This window comes from Carassius auratus, chromosome 10 (assembly GCF_003368295.1).
Source record: "Carassius auratus strain Wakin chromosome 10, ASM336829v1, whole genome shotgun sequence".
Lineage (NCBI taxonomy): Eukaryota > Metazoa > Chordata > Actinopteri > Cypriniformes > Cyprinidae > Carassius > Carassius auratus.
The window spans coordinates 16,183,955-16,197,743 of NC_039252.1; the positions used below are offsets into that span (position 1 = coordinate 16,183,955).

The 13,789-nt window shown below is 37.3% G+C and overlaps 2 protein-coding genes across 2 annotated transcripts; both read left to right on the top strand.

The window, feature by feature from the left end:
• The first annotated feature begins 6,161 nt into the window (after window positions 1-6,161).
• LOC113110477 (olfactory receptor 10A2-like) lies at window positions 6,162-7,190 on the top strand. The gene has a single exon (XM_026274651.1). The coding sequence runs from the start codon at window positions 6,225-6,227 to the stop codon at window positions 7,188-7,190; it is 966 nt and encodes a 321-aa protein (XP_026130436.1). The 5' UTR covers window positions 6,162-6,224.
• A 4,934-nt stretch (window positions 7,191-12,124) lies between these two features.
• Window positions 12,125-13,164, top strand: LOC113109491 (olfactory receptor 10A2-like). The gene has a single exon (XM_026273044.1). It carries the CDS (start codon window positions 12,187-12,189, stop codon window positions 13,162-13,164), a length of 978 nt encoding a protein of 325 aa, XP_026128829.1. The 5' UTR covers window positions 12,125-12,186.
• Window positions 13,165-13,789: the final 625 nt, after the last annotated feature.

The following is a 13,789-nucleotide window of genomic DNA, read 5'->3' on the forward strand; positions in this document are numbered from 1 at the left end:
GTAAGAGAAACAGGAGAGGGAATCCCAGTTTAACTGGTTTAATCAAAGGAGGTTTGTATATGTTACGTCACGCATGTGGTCTATAATAAACAGAAGAGATACAAAGAAAACAGTGGTTAATATATCAGTAATATATTAATTAACATACACGATTGAATTGCGTGTCGATTAGTAAAATGACAAGCAGATTGCAAGAACGATGCATATGCTCAATATTAGAATCAGGAAACCTTAACATAATCAAATTCGACATTTGCCACTTGTGAACAGGTAACACAAATGAGACATGTACTGTACATGTCCTTCATTGTTTTCTGTGGAAATGTAGGCCACTGATCATTAGACCATGTCAGATGTGTCACAGAATATAGGTAAATCCTGATTGAGGATTTACGCTGGCCCTTCAAATGGAGTGTAGCACCTTGGGATTGCGATCTGATTCAAACTTTGGAGCTCTTGTTGCCAGTCTTGCCATCTGATTAACAGCCTGTCAGATGTGACTGGGTTATCCCACCCTAGATTGTTCTTCCACAAATCCTGGACCAGCACTTTGACTCGGGTATAGTAAGTGGAATTAGATAACCCAGGGGATCATACTGAGATGCCAAATGTCTGTAGACATTATGCAGAGTAGGTTTAAGGCATCCAGATTGGCTAGGTTTGTAGCATAACGAGTCTGTGAGACACTTCCACCGTAGCCCAAGTGTACCTTCCAGGAGGTCAGTACTCTTCTGTGATAGCCAGAGCTCTATATTCTGTGTTCTTGCTTCAGGCAAGAGGAGAGATGCTGAATAACCTCAGGTCTGTTGCTGGCCCATTGGTGAGCAAAAATTGTCATAGGCTGTCTACTAATGCTCTAGCTTCAGCAACAGTTTTAAGGCTACGGAGACAGTTGTCTAGATAAAGGAAATTTTGACCATTCTCACCAGTGCTGGGTCCACTTGTGTGTGGTTCTGAGCAATTTATTGCAGTGCATATATGGCACAGCAAGAGCTTCACATTGTGCCTAATGGTAAGACTTGACATTTGTAGATCTTATGCTGTTCTGTCCTCTACATGTCTCTCCACAGAAAGCATACAATAGGCTTATCACTTGGCAAGAGGTGAACCTAGTGGAACATACCCTTCACATCTCCACTGATGGCTACAGGATGTCCATGGAACCTCAGCAAGACACCAAGTAAAGATGGACTAAGAACAGTCCCAGGCAGGAGGATGTCATTTAAAGTTTTGCCTTGGTATGAATAAGAACAATTCTGTCCTTGTTGTTATGCGTGACTCCAAGGATTGCTCAGCTTCTTATGTTGATATCTTTACCATATAGCTAGCTTCTTGCAGTTTCTTCATTTCAGAACAATAAGACCTAAGGTCTTTAATAAAGTTTATGCTCAGTGCTTCGAAGGTTCGCCTTCACTGATTCTTTAGCGGTTTTAAGAAGTTGAGCACTGGGCCGTATGAGCAAGGGAGTGGCGTATCACATAACTTCACTGATTTCTACTCTGGGGGTATGTGTCTGGAGAAGAGAGAAGGCATACTGGTCTTACTTGGCAAGTGGCTGTCTTCTCATTTACATAGGGCAGGGTATCAATTTGCCAGAGGCGTTCTGCATTCTTGAATAGCTCATTACTTTGTGTGGTTGTGGTTATGTGGAGACAATGTGGGGTGGAAAGGGTGCTTTGACTGAACCCAGTGGGATCTTGGAGGGTGCAACCAAGTCTGGTACAGATGCCAATCGGTCCAATTTGCAGTCCCATACACACTGGCTGAACAGGATTAAGCCGGTGAGGCATGTCAGACCCAATAAGCCATATATATTAGGCTCAGTCAATCAAGGGTAAGCAAGGACCTAAGATGCTCATACTTGCGCTGAAGAGTGGACGCAGGGTAGAAATTCTTGGAAAGTCTCAGGTTATCTGTGGTGAAAGCATAAGGAAACAGCTATTCCTTGCATGGTCTGTGCAAGGGTGACACGTGAAGGGAAAGAGTGGTTCCATGCAGATTGACTACATCCTAATGGACAGTGTGTAGAGTGTGTTCTACAGGCTGAGACAAAACAATGCTATGCTCTGAGAATTACCTTTTGAGATCTCTTGGATGGGTCTAGATAGGCCTGAAGGGTAGTTACGTTGACCAACAGCACACTCTTTTGGATCTGTAAGACTGCAACATGCAAGGTGGTCAGGTGCAACTCTTTAAAGTTTAGAGTACAATTGTCTGAAGTATGAGATTGCCCACATTTCCAACAGTGCTATTTGCTCTGTGGTCAGTATCTTGAACTAGGGACACGCATTAAGGAAGTGGTTCTTGGTGTTACAGTATGGGTAGAAGGGTTGAATCTTAGAGGGGTCTTAGATTTCGTCTGTCCCTGCAAGGCTGAACTGGCATCAGCTGAGTACTAGATGGATGTGGATCTCTCCTTTGGACGAGAAGGTACTGACCTTTTCTTTCTAGTCTATAAGGTGGTGGAGTAGGTAGAGAAAGGGGTGTAATGAGAGAGAAGAAGAAGAGTAGAACAGGTAGAAAAAGGTGAGCAGAGAGGGAGATGTGAGAAAAGAGGAGAGAAGAAGGAAAGGGAGAAGAGATTAGTAGATAGGTGAATTGGTGTAGTGGAAAGAGTGGATAACAGGGTGGAAGGGGTAGAAGGAGAGGTAGATTGTGCAAAAGAATTAAAAAAAAAAAAAAATATATATATATATATATATATATATATATATATATATATATATATATATATATATATATATATATATATAGTAACCTAATTGACCATGTAAAAAAATTCTAAAAAAAATTCCCATTTTGAGTGTTATTTGCTCCTTTTCATCAGGGGCTGTAATGGGGTGAGTTAGGGAGATCGGGGAGCCAGTGCCTCCGTTTTAACACCCACCCCCCAGCCCCCATAATTTGGAAACGGATCTCAACAAACAATTATGGGTGGAATGCACACTTTGTCATGTAAACTATAAAAAAAGAAAAAGAGCAGTGCAGAGTGCAGAGCCAGAGACATGCATGCTTTTACAGCGCTGTGCATTATAACCAATCACACATGATTGTGTTGAGCTTATGAATGCAATGACCAATCAGAGGCATTCACATCCTGATCTGGGCTCTATCTCTCTTTTAAGTTCTGATAGTATTATTTTGTATTCTGAGTTTGGGGAGATCAGCTAACTTGCTCTGAGGACGAACAATGTTGTGTTTACATTGTGTCTCCACTAAGGTCATTAACCCTGAACCTCATGAGATGAGAGCAGCCAGGGGTTAATTAGAGCAGAAATCCTTCACACAGACCAGACTTGATTTGTTTGTGTCTCAGAGCTGCTTAAATAAGACAGACAAATTAGTCACTTTATAAATGTTGTCCTAATTAAGAGAGAATTATGTTGTTCAGGGAGTCATTAGGTTGTTTTTGAGACTGTGTTTTCCCTTAAGAGACTATACAGTATGTATACAGTTGTCCATTTACAAAGAGATAGCTGTGTTTTGTTCTAAACTTTACATTTCTGAGTCCAAACAGTGGTCATTCTGTTAACTACTTGTCTGACCAATGTCAGATTGAAAACATTAGCTCACCTGGAGAAGATGTGTCAACTCAAAATTTAATTAAGACAATTGGTAAATCTAAGAGTCTCTGGTCAGCCCAAATCACTAGTACAGTGGAAACTTTGATTCAAGTGAATTAAATCCTGATTAGGTGTTATCAAAGCTAATTGAAAGGACAGTTCACCCAAAAATTACAATTCTGTCGACATTTACTCACCCTCTATTTGTTCCAAACCTATATGAGTTTCTTTACTCTGCTGAACACGAGAGAAGATATTTGGAGGAATGTTGGTGGCCAGTAGACGGTAGCCATTGACTTCCATAGTATGGAAAAACATCAAAGTATACTTTGGGTTTTATGTGAATACAAGGGTCAATGTCCAGTGCATGTGATGCACAACCATGATGTGCACAACCAAGTCAAGTCAAATCAATTTTATTTATATAACAGTTTATTCAATAAAGATAATTTCAAAGCAGTATAGCAACAAATTCATATTCAGCTGAGAAGCAACTTTAACAAGCCAAGGGTGACATTAAGTAAGTTCAGTCCTGAATCAATCCAGATTGACAACTGTAAAGTTTATTTTTGCACATACATGAACATATGAGTGTTATGGCAAACTCCACTGAACACTGACGAAGCAAAATATAGTAGTGTTTAACATTATATCATATCTGTTTGTAGTTTGGCCATTTGGTGTTTGTGTCTATTTTTATAAGATTTCAAATGGTTTTGAAAGAAGTGTTTGTTTTTGCAATATAAAGTTCTGCATTCTTTGTGCATCCTGTTTTGTGTGTAAAGTTAAAGGGGGGGTGAAATGCTATTTCATGCATACTGAGTTTTTTTTTAATTTACTGTTTAAAGTGTTGGATTCCCATGCTAAACATGGACAAAGTTTCAAAAATTAAGTTGTACGTTTGAAGGAGTATTTTTGTTCCAAAAATACTCCTTCCGGTTTGTCACAAGTTTCGGAAAGTTTTTTTCGAGTATGGCTCTGTGTGACGTTAGATGGAGCGGAATTTCCTTATATGAGGCCTTCTTTTATATAAAAGAAGTGTGTTTTTGGTTGCCAGGGCAAGACAACCCTGCACAGATTACCAAAAAAAAACAGCATTAAGGGACCAGTGGATGGAGTTTATTTTTACAGAGCATCAACGGAGTTGTGCAAGTGTTTTTGTTTGTTCCCTGCATTTCGAAGATTCTTGTTTTACAAACAAGGCCCAGTTTGACGCCGGATTTGCGTATCGTTTATTTCTTAAGGATGATGCAGTCACAACGAAAAAGGGTCACGATCGTGTGTTGGAAATGCATGCGGTGAGTAAAACTGCTTCAAATATCTCTGTGTTGTTAACTTAGCTATCGGCATCAAGTAAACAACATGCGATGTTGTCATCAAACTGCACTTCCCACATGTACACCTTAAAAAAAAAAAAAAAAGACGACATAAAGTGGAACTTAGTCATTTTCCAAAACCGCTAAGGAAATATATACAGTTTCAATACATACTACATAGAGACGTCCTGATGTAGTCGTTGCTGCTGCTGCTCTTGTTCAATTTCAGCCTCGGGATCTGATTATGGATCATAAATATACGCTGAATCTGACTGTTAGCCATGGTTTGTTTTGGATGGTTTTGTCCTCACGGTAATGTCACAGCTTCCAGACGCTGTCAACGCAAAAGCCTACTGGCGCTCGTGATTCTTTAGCTCCGCCCACACGTCACGCCTCCAGCCGCTCGTGTTTTTCCGAAAAAAATCGGCACATACTATCTTTCTCTTATGAATATAATAAAACTAAAGACTTTTTGGAGATATGAAGGATGCAGTACTACTCTTTAGGTACTCAAGATTAACAGGATATTGAGTGAACATGAGAATTTCACCCCCCCTTTAAGAGAAAAGGAGCCATAGTAATTAACTTCAAAAGAACAGAAACAGCTTAATAAATCTGTAAATCTGTAAAAGATAAATTATTTTTAGCGATATTACAGAATTTAATACCTCAGTCAATCAAGTATACCTTGTGTTCACACTTCACTGTAGTACAGTAGTGTTATTTTAAGTAATATTTTTGTTACATGATTTTCACACTTTGAGTGTTATTTAGTTCATAATGCCACCTTTGCATTATCCTTTGTTTTTTTTTCATTACAAAAATGAAAACAAAAATAAACAAACTAATTAGTGACACTTAAGGCAATTAGTTATACCATCATTAATCTCAAATTAATGAAGTAAAAATCTCTAATGAATGTCTTTTCTCTCAAGACTATTAGATATAGTACAAGAGGTTCTTTCCATTTTAATGACACCTCTAGAGGAAATATTGGCCAATATATTGCCCAAAATCTTCTCAAGTTCACATTCAGGATTTAAAGTGATCCAAAACTGTGAAGCAGAAACAAAAACGGTGGTTCTTTGTTCACAAACCTCTAGAACACGCTTCCATGTATGTGTTAATACTCAATTAACAATCAATGTAATATGTTAAATATAGATTTTCACTGGTATATTTCTGGTTGAAATTCATAAGGGCTTATGACCTAAAATAATACAGTTGTTAAAGGTAATTTGTATAGCAAAGACTGTTTATGACTGTTTCTCACAGGTATTTGGTTTCTCGCCGACTAAGAGCAAAGAACGCTGCAAAGAAGCTGGGTCCGAGAAAAAGGACAGCCATGCAAAACACCAGCAACTCCATCATTCAGCCTGTAGGATTTTACATTGTTGGCTTGAGTTCAATGCCTTACAGTAATATCTATGTCATGTTCCTCACTCTGCTTTATGTGATAACAGTCATGTGCAATGTCTTTCTGATCACCATCGTTTTCTATGACCACCGTCTTCATGTACCAAAGTTCATGGCTGTTGGAAATCTTTCTTTAGTTGATATTGTTCTCAGTACCTCTCTTGTGCCTGGCATGATCAAAACTTACATTGTTCTGGACAATTTTGTGCCATTTAAACTGTGCCTTGTGCAAATGTACACTTACTATACTTTTTTATCCCTTGAAACATTTTCCTTATGTATTCTCTCTTATGACAGGTTCATTGCAATCTGTTTCCCTTTAAGACAAGAGTCTATTAACACAAACACCAAAATGGCTTATATAATCAGTGCAGTTTGGTTCTTTTGTATTGTTATAGTTCTCTATGCTGTTGCATCCATCCCATCTCTGTCCTTTTGTGGCTCTCTTAAGGTCAACAGCTATTTTTGTGATTATGCTCCTGTTTTAGTACTTGCTTGTAGCGATACGACATCCCAGTGGAATTTTGCAACTGTTTTAACTATAATATTCAATGCTGTACCTTTGATTTTTATTTTCTTGACCTACATGGGTATTCTGACCGCTGTGTTCAGAATGAAAAATAATCAGAGCCGTTATAAGGCGCTGGCCACATGCTCAGAGCACCTCATATTAGTGACCCTTTTCTTCATTCCTATTGTAATCATCTTCAGTTTTACATTTTTTGGAGTTATTTGGAACCCCACTGTAGGTCTGGTGAGCTTGTCTGTCTCATCCCTCATCACACCCTGTGTGAATCCCATCCTCTACTCACTGAAAACTAAAGAGATTCGAAGCAGGATTCATTCTTTGTTAACCCAGAGACTGTCTGTTCATCCTCTAAAAACGTCACATTAATGTACAATTGTTCAGTAATGTACAGTGGTTCAAGTGTAAAGTGCTGAAATTATTTATAATATTATCTGTGAGGCGTTCGATAATGCTCCTTGTGATGGTATTATACTGTGTTCATATTAAAAAGCATTAGTTTTCAATAAAATCTCCTAATTTAATTTGCTCTGCAGTTATCCAGTATAAACTAACAGACTAAAATTATATATATATATATATATATATATATATATATATATATATATATATATTTGTATGTATGTATTATTTGCAATAATCAATAATTATAATCATAATCCAGTTTAATAATCAAGTGAGATTTTTGTTTGCACAAGGAGTGTGACAACAGCCAGTGCTCCAAACAGGGATCTGATCTCATCATGAAAAAACAGAACAAACTGAGACAGACTAGATCTAGAAGAACTGTGGTGACGTCTCCAAGATGCTTCAAGAGGCCTACCTGGCGAGCTACATGAAAAACGAGGGCAAAAACTGCGTTAGGGGCTAAGGGTGGTATAGCACCAAATGTTGATTTAATTTAGTTAATAGAAGTTAGTTAATTTTTCACTGATAAAGAAAATGTATGACATTATTTTTGACAGAATCCTCATTTTACAGCATTTTTACACAAGTGCTTGAAATTTTTAACAGTACTGTAGCTTTGCAGGTAGGTTTCTTGGAGGTGTTGCCACAGTTCTTCTGGATTTAGTCGATTTCACTTTGTTCTGTTTCTTCATGTCATTCAAGGCAGATCATTTTTAGTTGGTGAAAATGTTCTAATAACTTTGGCCACCAAAAGCTGGACCAGCTGGTAGCTGAGTTGCTGCTAGAGGGTACGCCATAATGTCAATTTAGAGACCTTATGTTTACTGTACATGTCTTTAAAGCCAGCTATCATTTACACAATTAACATGATGTAACAGAGGTTTCCAACAGGAATCGCTATTCTCTGAGGCAAAACACAAATAATAAAATTAGAATTAAAAATGACTATTTGTCTGGAAAGTGAATAAATACTTATTAAGTCCACAATCTAATATAAAAACATAAATATGGTATATCTAGAGAAGACTTAACTGACTATATAAATGCAGTGGCTTTGGACATAAGAAGCACTTCAGCCCATTGCAATTATCTTTTATAACACTGCAGTCTAGAGGATGACAGTTGTAACTACACTTCCTGTCAGGGATCTGCAAGAAATGGGACCCAAATGCAGAATGAGCAGACAAGGGTATTTTATTAACAAGACAAAGACTGGAACAGCTGGGGAATTTGCAGTGAAACAGTTCAAACAGATGGGCTGGGCAGACAACAATACGGGCAGGAGGGATGACCACTGAGACAGTCCAAGATGACCACAGGCCCAAGCACAGAGTAGGCAGCTCCAGAGGAAGGGCCAGGTAGACACAGGAAACTCGTAGCTTCAAGTGAAACTGCAACGTCACCAGACTAGTCGCCAGGTAGAGACTCACAAGACCAGAGACTTGACACGTGAGAGAGGTGAGCTGCTTCCAGGCAGTGGGGTACAGTGGTCAGGAAATCCGAGTGGGGCCAAGACAGGACAATACACAAAAACAAGACTCAAAACGACACAGACAATTGAAGACAAAATTAGAACAAAGCAAAAGAAAACCAAAGCTATAATCCAAGAGTAAGAACAAAACTCAATCCAAAACTGGAATCACTTAAGCAAGAATAAATGAAAGTTTAAATCGAATGAGAAACAAAACTAGATTAGAATAAACAAAAAGACTTCCTTTTCTTTTAAACTAGACAAAGCTAAAGACCAAAAAGGATATAAACAACTAGATAAGAGATCAAAATAATTATCAAGCTCAAAGGGATAAATTCTAGGCCAAGAGATGGGTAAACACCAAAAACGAACCAGCAGAGACACAAGGAAAGAAACCCCAATATATAGGAAAGTACACATGAGGATCAGGTGAAAACAATCAAGCAGACAAGGGCTAAACAAGGGGGCGTGACCAGGGGTAACAAGGAGGTGGGACAAGGGGAGCACGTGGCAGACACAAACAAAGACAGAACCATGTGCTTAGACACAAAACAAACAAAGAAACATGGAACAGAGACAAGATGGACAGGGCTGTCAGGGCAGAATCCTGACACTTCCCTTTTTACTTGCGTTTCCTGTCCGTATTAATGAAATGACATGGCTGCACAAGTTATGAAACCTTAAACTCCTGACCCCTTCATTAACTGCAAAAGCAGGTTTACCGTAATACTAAACGTGGAAGTTTTGCTACAGACTCAAGTGTGAAGGGGAAAAAAAAATTAAGTGGGATTTTGACACTCCATTATATAATTGTATACACACGCATGTGCAAAAACACACACACATACATGTTGGGTTTCCATGTTTTACGGAGACCTTCCATAAAGGCATAATGATTTTTAAACTGTACAAACTGTATTTTCTATCTACTTATAAACCCACCCCTCAATGAAAACATCTTCAAAAAAGATCATTCTGTATGACTTATTGGTTTTGTAAATTATTACTTTACAAAAGCTTCAAAGCTAAATCCAGGTGGTTGACATTGATGCACTTGATTCATCTGGTGCAAAATCTCATTAATATTCTTATCTGATTTTAATCTCGCCATATATCCCTACATCCATCTCTTAATATTTCACTAATCGTTATAGGAGATGAGCTCATCTTGATCTGATGAAATTGATCATTGTTAATGAACACATAAAAACTAAATATTTGGTGACTTCAGTTGACCTTTTAAATTCCAGATCGTCCTCCTCTTAATGACTGGGACCTCTCATTTAAGTTCTGAGAGTATTATGATACTTTTTGAGTTTTGGGAGCGAAATTAACTTGCTCTGAGGACAAAAAATTATTGTTTCACTGTGTCTCCTCTACGGTCCATTGGATCCTGCACAGTAGGTGTCCAATGAGATGTCAACATTTTTTCAAGTCCAAACAATGGACTTTTTCATAAATCCTTTAATTGCTGCCATTTTAGGTTCAAACCAGATGTCTTGATCAGCTGTTTTTTCATCCTCAGTCAAAAGATTTGCAACTTCGTTGTTGAGACGGTTAAACTCATTTAGTGATGTTGCAAAATCATTTTCCATCATATTTTTCACCCGGTGTAAATTTTGAGCATCACTCATCATTGATTCTAACTCCTTTCTTTTGCTTGTCAGAATTCCTAATGTTCTTCTTCTCAGTGCAATGCACCTCTGCAATCTCTCTTCTAATGCCTTCTATGTCAGTTTATGTGACCTTCCCTTTTCCATTGTATCCTCAATACATCTTTGTTGACCTTTTAAATTCCAGATCGTCCTCCTCTTAATGACTGGGACCTCTCATTTAAGTTCTGAGAGTATTATGATACTTTTTGAGGACAAAAATTTTTGTGTTGCACTGTGTCTCCTCTACGGTCCATTGGATCCTGCACAGTAGGTGTCCAATGAGATGTCAACATTTTTTCAAGTCCAAACAATGGTCTTATGGTTTGTCTGACCAGTGGCAGATTGGAAGCATTAGCTTATCTGCAAAAGCTGTGTCAAGACAATTAAGACATCAGGTGAATCCAAAAGCCTCTGGACAGCCCAAATCACTCATACAGTGGAAACTTTGATTGAGATGTATGAAGCCCTGATTCTGTAATCAAAGCTAATTATAAGTTTTCTTAAGCATTTAAATAGTGGGTTATGAACATAAAAATATAATGAACTTGCATACGTTTGTGCATAGTGGTTCTTGAAGCACTGACTCCAGCTGCAGTCCACTCTTTTTGAATCTCCCCCACATTTTTGAATGGTTTTTGTTTCCCAATCCTCTCCAGGGTGCAGTTATCCCTATTGCTTGTACACTTTTTTTCTACCACATCTTTTCCTTCCCTTTGCCTATCTATTAATGTGCTTGGACACAGAGCTCTGTGAACAGCCAGACTATTTTGCAATGACCTGTTGTGTCTTGCCCTCCTTGTGCAAGGTGTCAGTGGTCGTCTTTTGGACAACTGTCAAATCAGCAGTCTTCCCCATGATTGTGTAGCCTTCAGAACTAGACTGAGAGACCATTTAAAGGCCTTTGCAGGCCTTTAAATTGTCTCTCATTAAGGTAATTAGCTTATTAGAGTTTGGCACCAGGTGTCTTCAATATTGAATCTTTTCACAATATTCTATTTTTCTGAGCTACTGAATTTGGGATTTTCCTCCATTGTCAATTATAATCATCGAAATTAAAAGAAATAAACATTTGTAATATATCAGTCTGTGTGTAATGAATGAATATAATATACAAGTTTCACTTTTTGAATGGAATTAGTGAAATCAACTTTTTATGAATATAATGTAATATATACATTAGCCTTTACTTATGCCAAACTTCTGAAGGATAGTGTCTTATATATAAATAATTATTTATTATATATATAATTTATTTAATATATGAATTTGTGTTGTTCTACAAAGCTTTTCGTGATCCCTCTGGGGGGGGTTTGCTGTTGTTACAAAAATAAACTGACTAATTAGAGACACATGAAGCAATTAGTTACACCTTAATTAATCTCACATTTATTAAGTAATATGTGTTTATGAATATCTTTTCTCTAAAGGCTATTTAGATACTGTATACTTTTCTTTTTAATGACATCTTTGGGGGGGGGGTTGACCTATATATTTCCCAAAATGTTCTTAATTTCACATTCAGTGTTCACAGTAACCTTGGACAGTGAAGAAGAGGCAAAAATCGCAAGGTAGACAACAGCATCTGCATTATCCACAAACTACAGCATCATTGTTGCATGTAAGTATACAATAATTGTGACATGTCAATTGTAGATTTTCATAGATTTTGTAGATTTCTGGCTGAATGTCATAAAGGCTTATGTTCTCAAATGATATGTAAGTAATTTGTATAGCAAAGACTGTTTATGACTGTTTCTCACAGGTATTTGGTTTCTCGCCCACTAAGAGTAGAGCACACTGCAAGGAAGCCAAGTCGTAAAAAAGGACAGCCATGCAAAACATCAGCAACTCCATCATTCAGCCTGTAGGATTTTACATTGTTGCACTGAGTTCAATGCCTTACAGTAATATCTATGTCATGTTCCTCACTCTGCTTTATGTGATAACAGTCATGTGCAATGTCTTTCTGATCACCATCATTTTCTATGACCACCGTCTTCATGTCCCAAAGTTCATGGCTGTTGGTAATCTAGCTTTGGTTGATATTGTACTCAGTACCTCTCTTGTGCCTGGCATGATCAAAACTTACATTGTTCAAGACAATTTTGTGCCATTCAAACTGTGCCTTGTGCAAATGTACACTTATTATGTTTTTTTAACACTCGAACCATTATCCTTATGTATTCTCTCTTATGACAGGTTCATTGCAATCTGTTTCCCTCTAAGACAAGACAATATAAATACAAACACCAGAATGGTTTATATAGTCTGTGCAGCTTGGTTCTTTTGTATTGTTATAATTCTGTATCCTGTTGCATCCATCCCATCTCTGTCCTTTTGTGGCTCTCTCAAGGTCAACAGCTATTTTTGTGATTATGCTCCTGTTTTAAGAATCGCTTGTAGCGATACAACATCCCAGTGGAATTTTGCAACTGCTTTAACTATAATAACCAATGCTGGACCTTTGATTTTTATTTTCTTGACCTACATGGGTATTCTGACCGCTGTGTTCAGAATGAAAAATAATCAGAGCCGTTATAAGGCGCTGGCCACATGCTCAGAGCACCTCATATTAGTGACCCTTTTCTTCATTCCTATTGTAATCATCTTCAATCTTGGACTTTTTGGAATTATTATAAACTCAAATGTAAGAACAGTGTGCTTGTCTCTGTCATCCCTTCTCACACCCTGCATCAATCCCATCCTCTACTCACTGAAAACTAAAGAGATTCGAAGCAGGATTCATTCATTGGTAACCCAGAGACTGTCTGTTCATCCTCTAAAAATACACATTAATGTACAACATTGAGATTATTTATACTCTTATTCTGGAGGCTTTCTGTGTTGCTTCCTGTATTATCTTGTGGTCATTTGAAAAAGCTTTTTTCAATAATAAATGTAAATCTGCTGTTAACTTTGTTCAGCTTGCAGGATTTAGTCACAAAGAACACATGTATTGTGCGTAATTTCTATACTGTATTCAGACAGCTTTTGTTAGCTCTTATATAAATAAATAATTATTTATTATTGGATTTAATTTATTTATTTTATATCTTAAAATAAATCAGTGGGCTGTTCTAGAAATATTTTAAAGCCTTTATCTTTACATTTGAGGTTTTTAAATATATGATTTTGCCAATTTTTCATAATGCCACCTACCTTTTTATGGTTGTTACAAAAATCTAAACAAAAATAAACAGACTAAATAGTGTCACTAAGGAAATTAATTACACCATTAATACCACATTTATTAAGTAAAAAGTGACTGTTTAGATAACGAGCAATACTTGCTGGCAGACACTTCTAACTGTTTACTAAAATGCTACAACGCAATCATGTATTCTACTTTATTAAAGTTTTAACCAGGATAAAATCGTATGTCAAAAGCTAAGCAGTAGCATTTACAAATAACAGCATATCTAAAAGTATGGAGA